The sequence below is a fragment of the Mustela erminea genome, chromosome 3 (assembly GCF_009829155.1).
Source record: "Mustela erminea isolate mMusErm1 chromosome 3, mMusErm1.Pri, whole genome shotgun sequence".
In the NCBI taxonomy this organism is placed as follows: domain Eukaryota; kingdom Metazoa; phylum Chordata; class Mammalia; order Carnivora; family Mustelidae; genus Mustela; species Mustela erminea.
The window spans coordinates 45,981,176-46,005,439 of record NC_045616.1 but is presented as its reverse complement, the minus strand read 5'-3'; the positions used below and the strand labels follow the sequence as shown (position 1 = coordinate 46,005,439).

Genomic DNA, 24,264 nt, shown 5'->3' with positions numbered 1-24,264 from the left:
GGTACACTTTCTTGTTCATTAAAAAATATCATAGTCATACTTTTACATCAAGATTCACTTTATTTTCTCTATCATATAAATACCTGAGAGTGGCATTTTAAAGCAGAGCAGTCAATATATGAAAACTAGTTTCCTGGTTTTGTGAGATGAAATGCGATTAGATAATAACTCTCAAGCTCCACTCAGTAATACTTATATTCCAATTTGCTCATTCATTCATTTCAGCTGACTGGTCAAACACAGAATGTAAAACCTGGATCTTATTATTCAACTTATTAGCAGGAAGTTTGGGGCGATCTGCAATATTGTCTGGTTTCTCCGGTAATGACCTGTAAGGTTTTGCTTTGATTTCACCTTCAGGAAATGTAGGCTCGGAAAGCACAGGCTCAGAAAAGGCTTTTCTAAGATTTTCATTCTCTTCTCTCTTTTGCCTTATGGATTCTTCTTCTTGGAAAATTTTCTTTACCTTCTCCAACACAGCATTAACACAGACTGTCTAATAATAAAAAAAATTTTTTTGAAAAGTAGTTTCTTTTTACGCGACTGAACTTCCAATAATAAGTCCAATAAAATGTGTAACATAAAGTCATTAATCTACTTATTCTAATAAAGAAGCACTTCTTTTCCTGGCATATGATAAACATCAGGAGGTTGATTCCTTGTTCTAAATATATTACAACACTATCTAGAAAGAAAATTAAAGCATAATATGCTTCAATAAATACATGCTTTGCTCTTTTCCACCCAATTCATTAAATGCTTTATATCTTTACTCTCTGATTTAATTAAATGAGACTCCTTTCTTCTCCTGAATTAAATGAAACACTTTCTGGGAGATTGAATTTGTCCCCCAATGTGTTAATATCTCAAAGTAGGCGTCTAGTTTTTACTTTCTCCCCCTACACTTTGCTTATACCTATGTGTACAATTGAAGGGGCGTAAACACATTAGGTAGAATTTAGTAAGCTAGTGGATCAATGATTTCTAAGCAGGCACATGATCCAATTTCCCTCAAAAAATGCCATTCAATACTTTGAGTGTCAAAACAAGACACACAGAGAGAAATATAACTGAAAATTGGGAATCACTAAGAACTGTAATGATGAAGATGATGATGATGCTATTTAAGGCAAGCAACAAGAATAATACAATCCATAAAATATAAGAAGACCTAAACTAGCTTATCTTACCAAAGCAATGCCTAAAGCTCACATAATAGGCTATAAACTCTTAGAAGGTTTTCCTAAAGAAGGTAATAGAGAAAGGATTGAGGGCCTCAGTTTCTTCCTGATCGGCCTCCTCTTTTTCTTGGCCTGCACTACACTATAGAATGAGGGAGTACCAGATGCTTTCCTTCACTTCCCTGCAGTTAGTACATGGTCACGTGACACGGTTTTAGCCAACAAAATAAATCTGCCAGGGAGGAGGTCAGGAGGGATTTTTGAAAGTTTTTCTCCTATATGAAAAGAAAGATTCTTTTGTCTTTTGCCTCAATAACTATCCCCTCCCCCCTGCTTTGAACTCTGATATAGATAGGATGCCTGAGCATGAGGCAGCAAACCTAAGGACCAAAACAAACAAGATAGCATAGGAGGAAGGTGGGAAGGTCCTGGATTTAGATGACATTGTAGACCCACTGTGCAAACCTGGGAACCACCTAACTCTAGACTTCTGATTAACTGAGATACTTAAATGTCTTCATCAGTTAAGGCACTGCCAGCTATTTTTTGTTACTTGCATCCAAGTGTATCCCAACCTAGAGCGATAAACCTTGAGGTCCATCACTTCCTGCTACAAACAGCTTCATCCGTTTATCCCCCAGTAGGGTCATTTTTTATGTATGCCATGTTGTGAAAAAAGATTAGGGGAGCACATGGGTAGCTCAGTCCACTAAGCATCTGACTCTTGATTTTGGCTTAGATCATGATCTCGGGGTCATGAGATCGAGTTCCCTGTGGCAGGATCTATGTAGGGCATGGAACCGGCTTAAGATTCTCTCTCTCCGCCCCTCCCCCGCTTGCCTCCTCCTGTACATGCTCTCTCTCTCTCTCCCTTCCCCTCCCCACATAAACAGATCAGGAAGCCCTGTCCTATTTGATATATTTCTTCTTCCCTCACCTACAAAATTTTATCTGTGTCCAATCTAACCACTTCTACCCCAGTCACAGAAAAAAACGGGTCTTGACTGAAGTCAGTATCTCTGTGTTTATTTGTAATCTATACCCTACCTCTTCTCTAACAATTATTCCCTGCCTTTTCAGCCTCTCCTTCTTGGTTGCTTCTTGCCCTGAAACTTCTAATGTGTTCAACTATCTCCCATCTTAAAGTAAAAGTCCCTGGAACGCTGTTTCTCTCTTTGACTGCTATATATGCTTGCTTTTCTTGATCAAACCAGGGTCTATATTCATGGCTTTGATATTATCATCTCCTCTTCACTGAAACCTGCATATTTCTGTCTTCCTTATTCTATCACACCACTGAGATAGTTACAAGATGGTTGACTCCAACATCTTTACTACTAGATCTAATGAACACTTTTCAAATCTTTTATTTTACTTGTTTTTTTCTCCTGGTAATTGACATTTAACTGCTCAAAACTTCCTGAGTCTCTATTGCCTTGATATTTTGTCTCCTGATTCTCTTCCTACTTTTCTGATTTTTGCTTTTTTGTCTCCTTCATGGATTTCTTTTTAGCTTACCTTAAATGTTGTGGTTTTTTACATTCCCATTGATTTTCCACTCTTCTCACTTCCAGACTTTTCACTCTTTCCACAATGGTTCCACTCACAGGACTTTAACTTCCAACATATAATTATTTGCTTTCAAAATCACAATTCCAGCCCTGACCTCTCCTAGACCCTGGGTGCATACATGACCAATTATCAGGTCACCAAAAAACTGTTTCTAATACCTACTTAGAAAGTTTATAGAATGACAAGTCATGTGGGATGATAATTTCAAACGCCTTCAAGAAATTAGAGTTTAATTTTGGTTTTAGTCTTATTTGTTTTAGTTTCACCACAGCTATTTCATCCCACCCATTTATTTATTTATTTATTTATTTATTGCAGCATTTTGCATCCAAGATCAGTTGGATGTCATTTTTGTATGAGATTCACATTTAAGATATTGAACACATCTCAAAAATTTTAAACACTTGCAAAATAGAAGTTTGGCTCTTTTAAAAAACTATTGCTATGTTTATAAAGGTAAGTTCCTTTACTTTTTTTTCAAGGATGTCTTAGCTATTCTTGACCTTTTTCACTTCCCTGTAAATCTTAAAATAAATTAGTCAACTTACACACCTGCTTATATTTTAATTGGGACCACAACCAATCTATAAATAATGGGAAAAAGAATCTTTATTATTGTTTATCTCAATATGATTTTAAAAAATTAACAAAAGTGTGTAAGACCAACTAACAAAAAAGCTGTAAGAATTATTAAGAAAAAATAATGAGGACCTAAATAAATAGAGGGATATACCATGCTCCTGGATTGAAGGGTGGACTTATTCTACTAGTTATCAAGACTTATAAAGCTCTTGTAAATAATACAATGTTGAATCGGTGTAAACATAGAAAAATAGATTAATTGAATAGAACAGAGGGTCAATAAACAGACCTACACATAAAAACACACTTGATTTATGACAAAATAAATGTACTGGGGCAATAGGGAAAGTATTTTTTTCTCCCTAGCAAATTGAGTTAGATCAATGGAATACCCATGGAGGAAAAATTTGTTCCTTACCTCATAGCAATTCCAGGTGAATTATAAATCTAAAACTGAAAGTTAAAATAATAAACCTCCTACAATATATCAGAGGGAACGATTTCATGACCTTGGATATAGGTCAAGTTGCCCTAATTAAGATCTAAAAAGCACCTAACATAAAGAAAAGATTAATGCATTGGACAACATTAAAACTAAAAAAGTCTGGTTTAAAGATACTGCTAAAAGGGCAAAAGAAAGTCACAGAATAAAAGAAATAACCAAAAGAGGGTTTATGCCTAGAGTATATTTTAAAAGTAGAAATCAATAATAAAAAAGATAGAACAGAAAAACAGAAGAGACTTTAATAGTAATTCACAAAAGATCCCAATGTCTGCTTAATGTATAAAAGGAACTCTGTCTGATTAATAATCAAGGAAATGTAAATTCAAGCACAATGTGATAATACTACATACTCACAAGAATGGCTATAATGGAAAAGACAGACAATAGCAGCTACTGGGCAGTATCTACTAGAGATGAATACCTACATATTCTGTGGTTCAGAAATATTACTAAAACATATGTACGAGAATATTCATAGAAAGCATATTCACAGTTGCCAAAACTGTAAATAATAAAAACTTTCAACTGTAGTGTGGATAGTAACATATATATAGGATATATATTGAATTATTTATGTATTCAATCAATGAAACTCTACACAGCAATGAAAACCAACAAACTATTGATGTAGGCAATGAATGAATCTCATTAATGGCAACTGAGCAAAAAAAGACAAATACAAAAGAATATATAGTATATTATTTAATATATATACAATTTAAACTGTCTATGGTATTTGAAGTCAAAATAGGGGTTACCCTTTGTAGAAGAGGTTCATGACTGTGAAGGAAGTGAGAAAGAGGTTTCTAGAATGAAGGTTACATTTTGTTTCTTGATGTGTGTGATAGATAGATTTTGTGATAATTCATCAAGCTGTGTACTTTTCTCTCTGCATTATACTTTTTTGAAAAAAAAAATTGAGAGGTAAGCATAAATAGCAATGGAGTAAAAGAAAATAACCCCTTATAATGTATAAAATCCTTTATATTTTTATCACACTTTGTTTTTATTGTATTTTAATGTAATTTTGAGAGAGATAGAAAGTACATTTGTGAAAGGTGGTGGAAGAGTAAAGGGAGAGTGAGAGAATCCCAAGCAGGCTCCATACTCGGTGCAGAGCCTTTATGTGGGGCTCGATTTCAAAACCCTGAGATCATGACCTGAGCTGAAATCAAGAGTTGGATGCTTAACCAACTGAGCCACCCAGGCGCTCCTTCTGTCACACTTTGTAATGAACACTTTTGAATTACAGAACTTGTAATTCAAAGTACACTAATATTTGTGTTCCCCAATATCATAGACTTAAATGACGGAATACTGAACTTTAGCCAACCATGGCACAATGGATTAAACAAAACCACCATAGCTGTGAAAATAAAACCAAAATGTTTTGACCAAATAATAATAAACTTTATAAAAATAATTTTATTCAAGTAAATTTGGTTTTGATGGATTGACTTGCCTCAGAAATGGAATGAGTTTACCTTAGAAGAGTAATTATTTTAGAAAAGTAAATTTCTAATGTAAAATTATTTTGTGTACAAGAGAACAGTACCTTGGTTTATGAATTTACTATGTATCTATATCTTTAACATTACATGAAATAAGTACATTTATACCTAGATTCTAATAATTTTCTTAACTTACCAGATAAATTAGTGCTGCATATGAAGCACATATTATGCTAGTTAAAGCAGTCTTTGCCGGAAAAGAAATGATTTCAAACAAAGAACCCCTTCTGACCTGCGAAAACAAAAAAGAGTTTTCTAATTACAATAAAAGTTTTCAGTGTTACAATGTTAAATTTTAAAATATTACTGTAAAATGAGAATTTAAATATTTCTTTCTAAAGAAAGTTATCTGCTGGGTCTATCTTGGTTTTTTTCACATTCTGAAAACATTGGTTTATTTATTTATTTATTTATTTATTTTTACAAAAAGGTATTTTCTTTTGCTATGACAGATCTATTAAAACTTATAAAAGATCAATTAAAAAACTTGCATTTCCAAAATCTAAATTACTTTAACTTTTTTACATTTAACAAGTGTGCTCACTAGGGGGTGCCACTGTGCATATTAGAAAAACAGTCTTTTCTTTGTTCAAATTCATGTAATCATCCTTTACTAAATTTTTCACTTCTTCATTAAGCAAACAGTAATCGAAATACAAAGCATTTCCTGCAGATTAATGACCTGATTGGAAATGTTAATCATGAGACTGCTGAAGGCCAGCATTAACCTTAGGTGAACATTAAGCTTCAGGAAATGCTCTGCACTCACATCCAGCATGCTTCTTTGAAACAGAGGTTTACACCAAAAATGAATTTGTCTCTCAGAGGTTTTTAGTTTCTGGTAATAGGTGTCTCTGCCTCAAACAATAATATGTTTAGTTTAGGAGAATCATTCTCTCTTCTAGGTCACCTCTGTTGCCTTGAGTAGGATATGAAAGGAGGGCATTGGAAAAAACATTCCCTTCCCATTCAGCAGTGAAGTGGCAGTTAGCCATGCTCCTCTGAAGTATGTGCCAAGACACTCAATGGCTTCAATAACTCCTGAAGGTACAGGCTGCAGCTAATAAAATCATGTAAATGCACAGTAAAAATGCACACAAACTAGAAAGAACAGTATGTATGTGTAAAGTTACTTATGACCCTGAAAAATGGAAACAATTGATAGCAGAATGGTTAGGTAAATTAAGCAATATCCACTCAATGGCGTATTACAGCCTCTTAAAATGTGCTTCTGAAGAATGCCTCATAACATTTTATTGAACAAACGTTTGTATGGCACTGGGTTTTAAGTGCCTGTTGCAGTATATTCAGTTTTTGCTTACTGCTGCCACTGCTGAATGAAGAACAAAGCGCCCATCACCATTGACCTTCTTTTCTCTTAAGCGATTAATGGAATGCTAAAGCCAAGAATACTATCTAGCCGATCAGCGAAGAGATGGAGTTGTGGGGAGCAGTGCAGGGCGGGGAGGGGTGGAGGGCAGGAGTAGGGCAGGGAGGCATTCCTTCTTATTTCCTGTCTTTCAGGCCCTACTGATTCCTAGATAGGGGAATAGGGACGGGCACTTTTAGCCCACTCTCTCCATAAGCTGGTCTGGAAAATTTCCCAGAGTTCCTGGCTCTGGAAAGAGTTTCCAGGAACTAAAGCAGTTGCTGCTCTTTCCCTCTTGCTAGAAGAATCAAACTGATAGTATCCACGGTTAGGCTACAAGGAGACAAACAGATAAGTAGAGAGCAAATGTTAGGAAAGAAAGCAGATATACTCCCAATAAAATGCCTCCTAGGAAAGTAAAAGATTCATGAGTTTGTGAATATATGGATGTACAGTGGGAAGTCCATATCCACTAACTGGTAGGCCATATACAGTAAAAATAAAAGTGGCGTCTGCATGCATGAGAAATTACTCTGTTTCTATTTCACCGCATCTTTTTTTCGCATTTTGCCCTTCACCTGAGGTAATTAAAACTGATTATTTTTCAAAGTTTCAAAATAAACTATATATCTGATATATGTTACACTTCTGAATGATGAATCTGATATTGCCTAAGGTCACCTTTTCACCATTTTAATGCTTTTAATAAATACTTGCTATTCCTGTAACAAATCATTCCTATAGAAAATGCATTTCCTCCAAAATTTATGTGGCTCCTGGCAAGTAGCCATTTTTCAATTTCATGACCTACTTCCAATACATGTTTTTCATATTATAAACCACACTGTTTCATTTTTGGCTTGCTACAAGCAGGAATAGTATATGATAAAACAAAAAAACAAGAAAACCCAAAATATGATTAAAAAAAAACACAACCGAGTGTTGCCAGGGGGAGGGGAATAAGGAGGGGGGGTGGGGTTATGGACATTGGGGAGAGTATGGGCTATGGTTAGTGCTGTGAAGTGTGTAAACCTGGCGATTCACAGACCTGTACCCCTGGGGCTAATAATACATTATATGTTTATTAAAAAATTAAAAAATTATAAATAAATAAATAGGAGAAATTTGTAAATCAAAAGTTGTATTTAGATCATCTCAACCAATTATAAAAATTTATTTAAACTTATATTAATTTTTTGAATATTTAAGTTAAAAGAATCTTGATATCAATATTATGGCCATATACTCCTTTCTTGAATTTTTTTTAAAGATTTTGTTTATTTATTTGACAGACAGAGATCACAAGTAGGCAGAGAGGCAGGCAGAGAGAGAGAGGAGGAAGCAGGCTCCCTGCTGAGCAGAGAGCCCGATGCGGGGCTCCATCCCAGGACCCTGGAATCATGACCCGAGCTGAAGGCAGAGGCTTTAATCCACTGAGCCACCCAAGCACCCCGAATTTTTAATATTAATATGTATGTATATATAAGATATGTGGATGTGTTATATGCTCATAATAACATCCCAGCTATATGGGTATCTCAACAGTAAAAGCATTTCAATCTTTAACAAAATTCCTTTGACATAATTTTGAGTTCCATCTCTGTCATATAATTTTGACTGCCTCATCTCATAAAAGAAGTATCTGTGCTTATCTTATTTTCGTTAAAATTGAAATAAATCACAAAAAAAGCAAACTATAAGCAGTTTAGAAAATAATAAAGATCCACTTATAGATGACTTAAAGGTTAAAGGTTAAAGAATCAACCTTAAGGCCCAACTTAGGTTATGTTGTTCAAAGGATACTAGGGGAAATAATAGAGAAACTTTAACTCAGTGATTCACAAGTAAGTGTTGCAAGGAGCAACGACTGGTTAATAGGCCCAGAAGAAAGTATTTCCTGTAGGTTTGGAAAAGTTACATGACTCTGTCTTTGCTTGAACCACTCACAGTATTCAAGAACCCAGGAAGGACGCCTAGCAGTCCACAGTAAAGAAAATTATTTGACTTCATATAGGCAGAGACGCCTATTACTATCCTGCAGAACACTGTTCTTGAATAAGCTCTTACTCACAAGATCCTATAAAAGTTCAAATGGCCCAACCTCTTGGCCGACCTGGAGAAGTTATATCATCAAGATTCCAGGGATTCTACTTTCTAGGAATTGTCCTTTTTCCCCAGCTCTTGAATCATACCACCCAAGATAACCTCATGGCAGGCCCATCTAGGACCTGTAGAAGCTCCTGATGTTTTTGAGGTTTACATATATTTTTTTACACAAAATATGTGATGTTTGAGTTTAAATCCCAGTCTACATTGAAGTGCTGGGGGTGAGGAAGAAATTATACTTGGAAAAATACCTGATCTTCTTCCTAAAAAAGGGAGCACAAGTGCACTGGGATCCACATAAGTCATAGGCACTGTAGATGGTGAGGGTTTTCTTCACTTCTGCCCGTATCTGGCCTACACCACTTCACAGTGCCTGTACCAAGGATAAATAGTCATCTCCCATGCCATTATAAGGAGAATTGTGACATATATAGGGAAGATTCTATCATAGCAAGAGCTCCTGTGGCCCTGCATTGCCCTGCCAAAGTCAACAACTATGTCTGGGAGCTGACGTGTCTTGGCTGAAGTCAGCATTCAGGCTGATTATCTAGGTCACTGCAGTCTAGAGCAGCTGTAAGCTTTACTCATCCAGACAGCTCATAAGGCTAAGCAGATGCACCATTCTGTAAGTACTGATGCTGGGGTTGTTGAAAACCACCGAGAAATGATCTAACCAGAGTTTTCCATTCCTGAGACCCTTTTAGAAATAGCAGATAACTTGCTATAATCTCAGCGCTGCGTAAACTGGAAGGGTTTGAGAAACAACCCAACTCAGCACCCGTGAAGACAGGTGCAATGGAAGTCTCTTTTATCAAGCTGGAGAAGACCAACTCCAACTATGCTCATGTTACAACAAGTCCTCGGATCTCTTCAGGTCGCTTGTATCAGTTGGGTCTTTGGATAATTCATATCGGGCTCAATATCTTTGAATATGCTAACATAAATAGGCCTTGCTCTAGGGCTGAGTATATAATCAGAAAGGCCTGGTCATACTGTCAAGGAGCTCCTGTAACAACATTCATATTCTAAATATCTTGAGGAGACTATTACTGTATGCTTCATCTCAGACCACTTTAGAGGGCTGACATACTATCCTAGACATAGGTAGTGTCCTAATGAAAATGCTCCTCTATTACCTGTTCCTAAATGAGTAAACTGCCTGACTGGCATCCCCAGCTACATAATATCCAACAGAGTTTTGGTAGAACCATTTAAGGTGCTCTATGTACAAAAGTATCTTCCTATCATTAATTATTCTCAGATCAGTGACAAGTCAGACATATGAAGATCAGGATCTTTAATACCTCCCCATAGGTTAAGTACGCTGCTTACCTTCCTACATAAAGTGATGTCCTCCATGCATCTACAAAGCATATTCCCCTTGCATTGGCAATTTCAGATTTCACTTTTTTTTTTTTTTTTTTTTTTACTTCTGCATACCAGAAAGCTCCACTTTGACAAAGGCAGCCTGACAATCCTTGAAGGAATTCATGCTGGAATCCACTCTGGGTGAGCGAAACTCTGTCACTGTGGGAAGACAGCCAAGCACTGTATGTACCAGGGCTGGTGTAGCTCCCTCAGGTTATGCCACTTATCTCTCTGCTACACTGGTACTCTGGAAAGTTCCATTCACAGACCAATCCATTGACCTCTGCCACATCTCTTAATTACTCTGTTGTTCTTTGACTCTCCAGGCCATTATCTTCACTATAATGTAATTCCTCTTAGTAGTGATTCTGATTCTCCACCCTAATACATATCATCTGAGTGAAGCTTATTTCTCATTCCTAACCCTCAAGGACCCTGGGATCTCTGATCTGAGACTGTTCCCACTTGTCTCACTCTAGCCATATGGAACTGCTTACATTTCCTAGATAAGTTATGCTCTCTCTGACCTCAATATCTTAATTACTTGTTCACTTCCAGGGATAATTCTCCTACTTCTTCACCTGGCTAATATCTCCTCTCTCAAGATCCAGTATTATCTTCTAGAAAGCCAACACTGACTATTCTGTGGAATTCTATGCCCCTTGTTGATGCTTCCATAGTACACTTTGCACACACTGATCACAAACTTGCTATACTCCACTAACACTGCCTATCATCCACACAGTCCATTCAGGGCAAGAGTGAGACATCTATGAATCCTAGTATCCAACTTAGTGATTTTACATGTCAATGTTCAATAAATATATGTTGAATAAATGAAAAGGTAGAATAATACTTCACTTACTTCCAGAAAGAAATGTAATCATCTTATATTAAAATTTGTAAGATACCAGAGAAGGATGTCTGGTTCCAGTAGTAGGGCAGACTGGGCTAATGTGGAACCCTCTAAAAATTCCAAATAAACACCCCTAGAAATTCCATAAAAAAATCAAACTCCAAAGTCTAATAAAAGACTGAGTTTACAAAAAAACAAAAAAAAAAGGAAAAAAGAGGGAGGGAGGGAGGGAGGAAGAAGGAATGAAGGAAGGATAGAAGGAAAAAAGTTTCCCTGTGCCAGGAACTAAAGGGAAAAACTTAAGTGTGTGAGTATATGTCCCAGGAAGTATCAAAAAGAGATAAGCAAAAGCAAAATATGAGGAAGGTAAATAGACATAAAGAATAAAATGATGGGGATAAAAATATGTTTATTAAAAAAAATAAAAAATGAAAAAAAAAAAGAATAAAATGAAAAGGTCCAAGGTATCTTTCACAGATACTCCAGAAACAGTGATTAGAGTAAATGAGAAAGAGGTAATATTTGAACAAACAATGGCTAAGAACATTCCAGAACTAAAGAAATTCTTCTCAGATTCAAGAATCACTATGATTCTTGAATTTTGAAAGTGAAAAACATTTCGACAACAGCTAATAAAATTGAGGATATACAACTCTCATGACCCAGTAATTCCTCTTCTAGACATATACATATACCTGGAGAATGTCTCTCACACACAGAATAAGGAGGCAATTACAAGAGTGTTCAAAGAAATACAGTTTGGAAAACAAAAAGTAGGAAACTAAATTGGCCACCTGTCCAGTAATAAACCGTGGATTATTTTTTCTTACAATGGGATACCATAAAGAAGATAAAATAATAAACCATAGCTACATATTTCAAAATGTTGAGTAAAAAAAGAAAGTTTCAGAAAGATGCATACAGTATATCATTTATATAAATTTTAAATATATGGAGAATAATAGATGTATACAAATGTAGTGAAACTATTAAAGTATGCACACAAATGCTCACATCAACCTCAGAATAATGATCACATTTGGTAGAAAAAAACAGGGAATGGTTCAGGACATGGTTAATTATATTTTTATAAAGGAGATATCCAAAGTTTATACTGCAAAATATTACTACCAGTTTACATTTGGGTGGGACTTCTGATAAACTACCTTTCATATATTTTGAAATATTTTATTGATAAGAATTAAAAAAATTAAAGCTGGGTTCTAAGACAATTAGAATAAGAGCACAGGAGAAGAAATTTTATGGGTGTTGATTTTGAACTGATGTCATAGAGACAGTCATAGTCAGCACAAGGACCTTGAATAGGTCAAGTACTCCCTCTACCTGCTTCTTTCACGTCAGGTTCCTGGAAAACATCATCACAATTAAGCTCTAAATTTACCTGTGAAACAGGGCAAAAAGGCAAATTTGTTTTGTTTTGTTTCAGTTCTCCTTATTGGGTAAAAGGAAACATAAATTCAACTGGAAAGACAGATTATTTTCCTGCCACTGAATTTTCATGAGTACTGGGAAGCATTTCTCTGTGGATGTCTCTCATTCCTGTACCAATTGGGCCTTCTGAACCAAGGACATGGTTGAATAACTAACAGCTTTAGAAGCTAGAGAAAGTATATTTCTCCAGGGAGATCTAGAGATGTACTTCCCAAGACATGTCTTAGGGCACTAAAGATAAAACTTTCTCTGCAAACCCTCTAGAAACATTTACTTCTCTCCCCCAAACCCTTCTTTCTTTTTCTCCCTTTATTTCTCTGTCCCTCTCTCTCAGGCTGGGCCAGTAGGCCAGCACTCCTAAAAAAGCTGTCTGCTAATTTCAGGCTCCTCTCCTGTGATGTAACTTACTACATGCATAGGGAACACGTGGCTCTCACTGCATTGCCCTGTGGGAACTGAGGGGTTAGGGAAATGACACAAAATATTGCTCTGGCTGCTGCTTCTGAAGTTAATAATAAACAGTCTCGGTCTCTGATTCAAGGGAGTCTTGTGTCTTCTATCAGAGTGTGTGTTTGTACAGCTGTGGCGGGCTAACTTGTTAGCTCGTAAATAGTGTAAAACCTCAGATTCTTCAGTTCTGACTTAGCAAAGAGAAGCAAAAAGAAAGCCTGTATAATATAATGGACAGTGTCTTTAAATGTGATTTTGTAATACATACAGAAATATTCTTCAAAGGACATTTCTTATATCAACCCTCTATAAAAAATAAAGGTTAACAATGCAAGGGAAAAAACATCAAGGTGAAACGTTCATTTTAGAAATGTATTTCAGTGGAAATTATACATCTCAGCTGTATTTCTTTTTGAACAAACTAAAGATACAATAACGTATATACTGCTTAGAGAATCCAGCAGGTAATAAACACAAAACATTTTTTACTTTCTCAAACATCAGGTATTATAACGGAGCCTTTTATAATTGCTTTCTCAGGCAATTCATAGCTGGAGCTATCCCATGATTTCTGGAAATGTTAAAATCTTTGATGAAAGAGAGATTCCTATGTAATGGATATTTTATTTTAGCCATCCATCATCCATTTTCTCATCTTTTCAAAATAACCCAAATTTTGTTTGAGGATTCATCCTCTCCCCATTCTCTGGTCATGTGGTCTGGATGGCAGTCCTAGGTCACAGTGCATCCCATTCCCCTGCTTTAGAGGTATGCCTTTCTCTGAGAACCCCAGGACTTGGCCAGGAATGCTGGCTCAAGGACTGTCATTCTTTGGGGCTCTATTGAATCTGGAAGGATGGAGTCCTGGGAACAGCTGCAAATCATCTTGTAACCATGAAGGGAAAGTCAGTCTGTGGATGGCGTCAATACAGAGGAAGCAGAACCAGGATGGGTGGAAAGAGAACAGGACCCTGAAGGCATCTTTTGAGTACCTATACCCTGAAACCTTATCAACTCTGAATTGTTCAACTAGATGAACTAATACATATTTTTGGCTTCACTCTCTTTGAGCCAGGGTTCTTCTCCCTTCAACAACAACAACAACAACAACAAAAAAAACGATTCACTCTCGGGTTTAGATGCCAGGCTTGCAAGATTCCCAATTGTTGTAACAAACATTTAGAATGCTTTGAATAATGCCCAAGAGGAAAAATCCAGAGTTCTATGCCACAAAGTTTAGGAAAAAGAAACTGGTCCTGAAAAAGTTTTAAGAGCTGTTGTCCTTAACAAAATATAACAGAGCCTCAATAAAACAATGTAGAACCTGTAATTTGAAATACACTGGATGTTGGTGGATCTACCAAAATGAGTTTATGGTTGAATATATTCAAATATGTTAAGTCAAATAAAGATTGTCTTGGAAACACAGCAAGGTTATGGGGGAAAAAGGAACAAAACAATCATTTTTAAGGCTTATGGGATTCCTTTTAGGTTTAACATAAGCGGTAATCTGTATGCTGATATTTAGGTTGAATCATTTGAAATTTAGTTTCATAAAGCTCAATCAAATAACCAAGTAGGGACGGATTGCATGGAGCACTGGGTGTGGTGAAAAAATAATGAATACTGTTATGCCGAAAATAAATTAAAAAAAAAAAAGCCCACATTACCACCTCTTTCAGATTTATTTAAATCAGGACATATATACTATATTGAAAAAAGACCAAACCATTCATTTCTTATCCAACTATTCTTGTTTCATATGGAAGATAACCAAATGAGCTACATTTTCAAATCTTGCAATTTCAAAACAGTTTCTTAAAAAAGAGGCTGTATCTTGTGCAAATGTTAATATGAGCTCACCTGCACGTTATAGAGGGGTTGTTTTGGTGCATTAACTTCCCTCAGCAAACGATGCGATATGTTCCTTAACTCTAGAAGTCTACAAGCAAGCTGGGGATGCAGAAGTTTGGCCACTGATTTGGAGGATCTGGATATGGTGTTTAATCCTTGAATCAATGTTCCTCGGTTGATCCTTGCTAAGGCAACAGCCATTCTGATTTTGGACGTTTTCTGCATGGGTTCTCTTTTCTGGAAAATAAGCCTCTAAAAAGTGACTGATGTGTGATTCTCGCATGAATTATTACAACCTACTCCAGACTGAGACCAAGTACGACCTAACAGCACATTACGCATGGGCCTATGCATACTCAGTGTCCAATAATTATATCCCACGCCCCATGTACCTAAATCTTTGAATAAATGTATGATTTTTGCCTCAGCATAAATATCCAGAATTTAAGTTACTAGCCAAAAGACCTAAAATTTTCATTTTTCTCTCTGGGTTTATTTTTGCATTGATTTTTTTTTTTTTTTTAAAGAGTGCTTTCAAAAGTAAGCAGTTCTTATTCAAATATTACTCAATGTTTGAATTATTCAAACATTAAATATCCTTATTCAAAACTGTTACAAATATTTCCCCAGTGTATTTTAAAAATGTAAATGATTAAAGCATTCATACATAATGCATGGTACAATATTAAAAAAAAACAAAAACAAATGCCTTATATACTAATTCACAAGCTTAAGGAACTTTTATTTCTAAAAACTTCAAAACTTATGAGCATTCTGACAGAAAAAAATTGTGGCATTAGCAAAACATATGACATGTAGATCCTTCCTTACTGTACCAGAAAGTGAACCGCAGAGAAATTACTTACAATGTGGTCAGACTGCATTCCAGGCAACAGCAAGGATCATTGCCATTATTCATTTCAGCAATTTTATGGGCTATTCTGGCTTTTTCATATATGACTGGGGCGGGGGAACTAATGGTTTATAACACAAATAAGCAACTTTGAGTCTCTATTTATTGAATCCAAATATATGTATAAGTACAAAACATCTTTTAGATGGATTGTTTTGGCCTACAATGAGCAACATATAGTTGCATTAAGAGCTAAAGTATTGTGTATGTCCTATAAATGTCTCAGCCATTATCCTGAAGATATAATTTTATTATGGCTGTTTTTGTCACTGAAGTTCAGTGCTTCTCTTACCATTTTAGCCTTTGTGACTGGAGATCACCCGAAAATGTACTAGTACAAAGTACACTGAAGTGTTATTGTAATGCACACCTGAATTTTTAAAAATATTGTTTATAATAAATGCTATATTTTTGTCAACACAAGTTATATGATCCTACAGGAAGGTTTTGATTCATGGATTATCAAATACAAATAGGCTTATTTCTCTACACAGGTATATATTTAGAAAGACAATCTTGTAAAAGAGGGGAAGGTTGAGTCGATCAATCTAGTATAGTGTTTGGGGAAATTAATCAAGATTAGTTAACAGAAATACCTGAGTGAAGTCAGTGAATCCAGGCCAACAAGTACGCATCACCAAGATTTTGTAAAGACACAAAACAAGGAGAGGGAAATTTCATAAAGTTAGTGTTTCATCTGCAAAAATGAAGAATCCTTAAAACACTGAATGTGTAGACAAAATGTACAAAATGTACATGCCAATGAGGATGTACCTCTGCAGTGCCTGGTGTCACATTATGATTTCATCTGTTAACGTGACTGAAAAAGTCCCATTATCCCACCTTTGGTCTCAGCCCTCCTAATCAATACGAATAGGAGAAGGCCATTGGAGTTGTGGGCTGCTAGAATTGTGGCAATTCCAAGCCAATTTAGAGCAGAGCAACTCCTAAAAGCAGTTAGGACAAGCAAAATAAGACACGGGTGCAATCACTTGATACTGTATCTTGGTTTCCAGCACACTGGTGAGAGAAACCATGATGATCTGCACTATCCAGAGCTCCTACACACAGATTCAATTTCTCTTGTGATCTTATGCTTTGTTTCACCGATTCGCCCTCCCAACTCCTCCTGAAATTGGAGCAGCTAGAATGTTTGGTTTTACTTCTGATTTAGCTTACTGTGTTTTCTCTCATAATTTACAGTCAAAAGGTGAGAGCCCTATTGCCAAGGCGAACAAGAGTGGGATGTGGACAGTTCCACCATGCTGAAATTTTGTCTACACAGTCATTCAGTGTTTTAAGGATTCTTCATTTTTGCAGATGAAACACTAACTTCATGAAATTTCCCTCTCGTTTTGTGTCTTTACAAAATCTTGGTGATGCGTACTTGTTGGCCTGGATTCACTGACTTCACTCAGGTATTTCTGTTAACTAATCTTGATTAATTTCCCCAAACACTATACTAGATTGATCGACTCAACCTTCCCCTCTTTTACAAGATTGTCTTTCTAAATATATACCTGTGTAGAGAAATAAGCCTATTTGTATTTGATAATCCATGAATCAAAACCTTCCTGTAGGATCATATAACTTGTGTTGACAAAAATATAGCATTTATTATAAACAATATTTTTAAAAATTCAGGTGTGCATTACAATAACACTTCAGTGTACTTTGTATTATATTTCTCATTTTAGTATTGTCATAAATTCATAGCTTTTTCCAACAGACTCAACTTGTTCCTAGTTAACATCGTCTTTGTTTCCTTTTAATGCTGAAATCATTACAATTTGATGACTGTACTTACCTTTATGATTTTTTTTAAGATTTTACTTATTTATTTGACAGAGAGAGAGATAGCACAAGCAGGGGAAGCGGCAGGCAGAGAGAGTGGGAGAAGCAGACTCCCACCGAGCAGGAAGCCCACTGTGAAACTCTATCCCACGACTCTAGGATCATGACCTGAGCCAAAGGCAAATGCTTAACGGACTGAGCCATTCAGGTACCTCTACCTTCATGGTTTTTAAAATGCTCTCCTTTTTCAATACTTTCATAGATATCTCTGAATCTCTGAAAGAAATAATTCCTCTAGCAACAAAATATTTCTGACCATCTTTATTTTCCTAACATAAAACATATAATCAACTTGTTCCCTAGAAAACCATTACTGCTTTTCAGAACAGTATTAGAAACCAAATCTAGACCTTGAGGTGCATGTAAAGTAGGTGTGTGTGTGTGTGTGTGTGTGTGTGTGTGTGTGTGTGTGTCTGATACCTAAAAGGAAACAACAGAGGAGAAGCTACTTACAGTCCTGGAGATGGAGAATGAGATTTTCCTCTTTAAAAAAAAAAAAAAGTCACCAGTTTATAGTGATGATTCTAATTCACTCTTGCCTTCAGTAAATTTTTGAAATGGGCTCTGGTAGAAAATTTGTTAAATAAAAGGGTTTTCCCCCCCGCTTTTTTGAGCTATCAGCTTTTCCCTTTGTCTACTATGTATGTTATATATTTTTCTACCGAGACATGTGTCTAAATTTAAATGCTGACCCCAAAAGAAGAAGTGCCCATTTCTTTTCCCTGGTTTATTTTGTTTTGACTCTTGTCTTAAGCATACTGGAAATGGCTGCAAAATGTGCAAGTTAACATGATTCTTCTTGTCATCATTATCACCTGAGTATGTTACTGAATGTGAGAAAAGAAATTCCACTCCCTTCCCCCCTGCCACCACCATCTCAGAGACACACAAAGGCAATGATGATTTACTACAAGAAATCCAGTATCCATTAATCAGATTGTTTCAAGAATCCTGCTCCAAATTTCAATATTTGAGCCCCATTCTTCGAATATATCCTGCTTTCCTATTTTTTTTTTTAGAGACATACCCATCTCTCTATCATCAGCAGTTTTAATGCTGAACTCCAATTTCTATTACATCAGCTTTTTACTACTCTACATCCAAAAAACCAGCCTGTCAGCAAATCTTATTCAATTCTTTCTCTGAACAGTCCTAGAATTTGACCACTTCTCACTACCCCCAATGCCAACACTCAGTCCACGGCATTTATATACCATCTCTTTTCCAGACTAGTAAATTAGCCTCCTTAAGGGTCTCTCTGCTTCTGTCCTTGCCTACATTCATTCTATTCCTCAATGCCTCCGCAAAAGAGATACAAATAAAACGTAGATCCTATCCTGCTTTTCTGCTCTGCTGCTCTAGTGGCTTCCTACTGCACTCAGTCTAAAAGCCAAATTACAAACAGTGGTCTGCAAAGCCCTACAAGAGTTGTTTTTTCTTTACCTCCCTAACCTCATTGTCTTTTTCTCTCCTTTTCCTCCTCACTATTTGTTGAGCTTGTTAAATATACTCTCACCTCAGGGATTTAGCACTAGCTACGATGCCATTTGATTCTTCAAAGATACTGAGGTTTACTCCCTTGCTTCCCTCAAGTCTTAATTCAAGAATTACTTTCTCACTAAGACCCTCTTGGTCACCCTACCTTGATGGTCAATTGTTCTCCTTGTCCCTATCCTTATTTCATATCTCTTCTAAATTTCTTCTTTTTATTAAGACCTACCATTAACATAATATATAGTTTATTTTCCCTGTTTCTTGTTTTTTTACTTCGCTAGGATGTAAGTTCTATGACAACAGTGTTTTATATCTATTTGGATCACTGATCTTTCCCCAGTACCTCAAATAGGGTCTGGCACATAGTAGGGTACTCTATAAATATTTGTTGAAATGAATGAATGAAGAGTATCATGGGGAAATAGAGAAATATACCAAATATTAAATTAGAAACCACCCTGAAAGTTTTCAGTGTACAATGTGCTCTGTAACTTTCACAATTATGATGGTGCCCCACTAGAAATAACTCACCAAAAACAAAAATATAACTGAGTTATAGAACACAGTCCTACTCTCATCATATTTAGAAATTCTATACCAATAAGAGTAATTTCCAGACATCACTGGTGCAGCCCCAAGAGTTTAGTCCTGCATGTTAAAAAAAAAAAAAAAGCCAAGAAAATTCAGAAAAGTATATATACAGTTATAAAAATCTGAAGTTTTGTATGGATTCTAATATGTTCCGCTTACAACTCCTTATTTTATTTTATTTTAAAGATTTTATTCATTTGTCAGAGAGAAGGAGAGAGAGCACAAGCAGGGGGAGCAGCAGGCAGAGGAAGAAGACTCCCCACTGAGTGAGGAGCCCAGCGTGGGACTTGATCCCTGAGCCAAAGGCAGATGCTTAACTGAGTGAGCCACCCAGGCATCCCACAACTCCTAATTTTATAGTATAAGGTTAAGTGCAAGATAATTACAGAATAAAACACATAATTGCTTTTCATAATTAAAACCACAAAAATTGACCTTATTCACCACAAAAGATTTCTCACATTCAAGTAAAGATTTTCTAAATTTAAACTTTTTAGTTTCCTAACTGTAAAATACAGTATTCCATTTGTTCAAATGTAAAAGTTTAATATTTTTAAATCCTCATATGGAAATTATTTGTAACTTGCAAATGAAAACCTTTAAAATTCACTTTTTTGCTAAAGGAAGTGGATACTGATGGTACTCGGGTCTATGTTGGACCGGGAAGTACATGACGTCAGAAGCCATGACCTCAAACCAAGATTCTAAAATTAACTTCCCTCAGTCCCAGGAAGAAAATTTCCTTCAAAATCATTAGTCATGAAGAACTATTTAATAACCATTTTTCTGGATATATCCCTCTATAAAAATCCCACCATTATTCCCACCAATCTTTTGTTTGTTTCTGGCCAACAAGATGGCCTTTTCCTAAATAAATAAATGCCTACAACTTTTTAAAAAGTTTTAAATACTAATTATGAAATTTAGAGATTTAAAATCCAACCCAATTAATTAAAATCCTCTAAGTAGTCTTAAAACCACTCCTTTCAGTATGTTTGGGAATTATGGATCATCTCCAAAATAATCAGCTTTGTAGTATTTACAATCCAACCTTTTAAAAATAATTTAGTTATTGAAGTATTAGCATTGTTTTCTGAATGATTTATTTTTGAAGTACAAGTAACTTCAATCTGTTACAATATCCCCTAAGAACTTGGATTTCTTGCCAATGTCAGCAAAGTAAACCATGGAAAAAGAACAATGTGAGTGTGTTGAAAATGAGAAATAAAGTAACTATGTTTATATTATTCTCTGGATGAGGTAAAGTTCTTATAAGTAAATAACTTCAATGAGTTGGAAAGAGGAACTCAGAGTTCTTTGTTTGGGATCAGAGTATCAACCTATTTTGCTATTAAACCAAATTTACAGCTCTAATGATAATGAGGCTATTCAGGGGGTAGGAAGAGATGAAGAGAATTACAAAGAAAGTTGCAATTTCTTAGATTATTAAACCCAGTTCCTTTAATGTTGCCAATGGTGAAAGAATCACAATCTTGAAGGGGAAACAGGGCTTTCCAGACTGTGCCAGTCTTAGCCATTTACATCCTAGACCAAGCACGGTTACCTGCCCATTCCTTCTCTAACACTCCAGTGCATATTCAAGAAAAATCTCCAACATCTAAAAAAGACTTTATACTAAAACTGGGGGAATGAAATAGGGGGAAGCAATTAGACACCGAGTCTAAAATACAGATTTATAAAATCTGGTTTGCGGTCTGGATTCTATCCTACTTAGTGGACCACCATTGGGATGCCATCTTACCTCTAGGTATCCAGATACCTACACTTCAGTATCAGCCTTCCTCTAAGTCTAGACTCAAGGCTCATGCCATTCGTTCATATTTACGTGATATACTGAGAACACCCTATGCTTTCACACTTTTTGTCCTGACACTGCTTCCTCTGCTCCTGTCCACTTATCCTCTCTCTTTTTTTACTTAGAAAATTCATATTCATTCTCTGAAACCCAATTTAAGCATCCTTCCTCCAAAAAGCCTTCTCTGACCATCCTAGCTAGAGCAATTCATTCCTCTAAGTTGGATTTACCTCTTACTATATTCTAAAACAATTACTTGTTTACAGTTCTGTCTTGATTACATTAAGCTAATTGGCTGAAAGCATCCTGTCTTTTCTCTCTAGTCCCTCTCCCCAGTCCCAAACAATAGCAAAGTATTTAGTAAATGTTTGATGCCTGGTTGTCTGGATGAATGGTTAAAAGTGGCTCTAATATTTCTCCTTTGGAATGAAATATATAGACTTCGTGATTACTGTGTTACTCAGAGAGCTTTTTTGTTTACTTCCAGGTTTTGGCTATGTTCCTCATGTTTGACATTGCCAAAACTCTGATATCTGGATGAGGAAATTATTACTGTACCATGTAACTTTACAACATATTCTATTCCAACTGTGGTCTAGATGATTAAATATACTTTTCCATTAAGAGCTGTGTACTTTAAAGTAAATTAGGTTATAAGATATTACTTTTTCCTGATCAAATGTCTCAGAATTCTTTACCTATTCCCTCTTTCATTCCCAATATTTTATCTGGCTCAAATCCTTTTGGGAACAAACATTATATAAAACATATGCACATATGCTTTGTTTAATCTGATATCATTATTTTCTTCCACATTAAAACATACACTCATACCACATTTATCTTTTCATTATTATAATTTATGTCAGTTATTTTTTTCCAGTGATTTAATTGCCATAGATTTTAGTTAAAATATATCCAGGTGTTTTCCTGATTTTTATATTAAGCAAATATTTTTTTTAATATTAAGCAAATCTTAAGCAAATGTAGCAAACCACATACATTACAATTGTGGCTATGAGAGAGCTCCACATTTCCAATCTAACAGCACGGTGATTTTCTTTAAACTTAATTTATCTACTTCATTTCTTTGTCCATCTCTCTGCTTTTCATAGAACAATTCAAAGATTTGAAATTTGTTCTTCTGAGGCAAAATTAATTTCTTCCTAAGGCTCAGGCACTGATCTCAAAGTCAAGCATTAAATAATGGATATTAAAAATACAATGTACTTTTTATAATCCTTTTCAAAATTATGAAATCGCATTACCTGATTAGACTGTGATAATCTTAGGATGGTAGGGAATTCATCTTTAAACTCATCCATAAGGTCCATGATGACTTTCTGGATCCCCTCCACTGAAACAAAAAGAAATTAGGGGGACAAAAGAGCTTAGCAAAAATTATCACCTAACCACAATTCAAAAGAACCTGGGATGCTGGGTCCACTTTGTAAGTGCCTGGGAAAGCAAGTAAACCCTAAGGGACGTTATTCCCCATTGTATCCCACACCCATATCCCCTTTACAGCAAGATTACATATACTTCTTCCAGAAAAGTTCTTCAACACCTGCCCACATATCCACCCAACAGGTTTGATTGGCATGACAAATTCTTGCTTGGGTTCCTAGTGCTTGGAAAGTTTGCAGGCCAGGGCAACACTTGTCCTACTCTGCCATTAATGAGGGATGAAGGTACCCTTCCACCCAGGAAAGCAGGCAAGGACAGAACCTACAGCTCATTGACAGAATTCTTTGTTACTGCACAATGGGCCTCTGAGAGCTTGTTACAGAATCTTCTGAAATCACTCTGGCAGTGAGAAGAGGAAGAAATGTGTTTGAAGGTGTAAGGGGAGGAGAAAGGAGAATGAAAAATAAACTGTACTAAGGAGTTCTGCATTATGTGGAATTTTGCCCCAACTTCTACAATGATACCTCAATTAATGGATCACCTGAGAACAAAGCTCCCTTTGAAAAGAGTTGGCATATGGTTTAAAAGAAATGCTTCACATATGATGCCAAGAGGAAAAGAAAACCAGCAGTTATTTCAGAAAAACTTCTGAACAGACTGTTTTCCTTCACTCAAATAAAGATCACTAGGTCCACCACAGGCAAAATTATAAAATCTAAAATCCTCTTCCTCCTCCGCCTTCCTCTTCTACTTCTTCCTCATCTTTTTCCCTCCTAGTATTATCCCACTTCATTCTTTTCCATTTATCAAATATAAGAAGAACTTCATATCATGTGGATTTGATTGAATACCTAGTTAATATTTTAGTGTGGATGAATTCAGAGTTGATTAACACAAATCCCATTTTAATTTGAAGCCTTTATATCTGATTGTAGCTAGACCACTGTCTTTAGCAAGCATAAGCTGTGGTGCTAGAGGTTTGTTCATTGGAGCTGTCTAGGAAAGAGAACAATGTCCATCAGAAAACTTCTCTATCATGTGAAGCCTGCCAGATCCCCACCTTCAGTTTGCCTGTAGTCCTAGTTTGAGAACACTCTTCACCGCACCACAAACTCTTCACTTAACCTTAGAAGAACAAGCTTCCCTCCATCATGACCCTAATGTTTAAGATAATTATACTCTTAATATGTGGAAACTGCAATCCACTGCCAGAAAGAAATCTTATTAGACAATGATGAAAGTCTGCAAGAAATGTAACCCTTTATTTGTCCTATTATGATATGTGCCTATCAGAATTTACCCCAGAGGAAGAGTTGGCTGTCCCTTCTCTCATTTGTCTTCTTTCCTGTTCTCCACTCTCACTGACACCCCTATGTTCTTTTC

General features: G+C 35.9%; 1 protein-coding gene across 6 annotated transcripts; it reads right to left on the bottom strand.

The window, feature by feature from the left end:
- Positions 1-46: 46 nt before the first annotated feature.
- SPATA9 (spermatogenesis associated 9) lies at positions 47-24,200 on the bottom strand. 6 transcript variants are annotated; one of them, XM_032335716.1, is made up of 5 exons: positions 24,182-24,200; positions 22,743-22,831; positions 14,816-15,043; positions 5,488-5,583; positions 47-496 (listed from the first exon to the last, which is right to left on the bottom strand). In XM_032335716.1, exons 2-5 carry the CDS (start codon positions 22,806-22,808, stop codon positions 209-211), a joined length of 678 nt encoding a protein of 225 aa, XP_032191607.1. In that variant the 5' UTR covers positions 22,809-22,831; positions 24,182-24,200; the 3' UTR covers positions 47-208. The 6 variants fall into 6 exon arrangements, with proteins under 6 accessions (XP_032191607.1, XP_032191606.1, XP_032191601.1 ...); XM_032335715.1 differs by lacking the exon at positions 24,182-24,200 and adding an exon at positions 23,170-23,216; XM_032335710.1 differs by lacking the exon at positions 24,182-24,200 and adding an exon at positions 23,011-23,214.
- Positions 24,201-24,264: the final 64 nt, after the last annotated feature.

Coding starts and splice junctions, on each gene's coding strand:
- SPATA9 (XM_032335710.1), bottom strand. CDS start 23,077: ATGCCAATCAAACCTGTTGGGTGGATATGTGGGCAGGTGTTGAAGAAC. Junction 15,044..22,742: donor GATTATCACAGTCTAATCAG/GTAATGCGATTT, acceptor CTTATTTTCCAG/AAAAGAGAACCCATGCAGAA. Junction 5,584..14,815: donor AACCCCTCTATAACGTGCAG/GTGAGCTCATAT, acceptor TTGTTTTCGCAG/GTCAGAAGGGGTTCTTTGTT.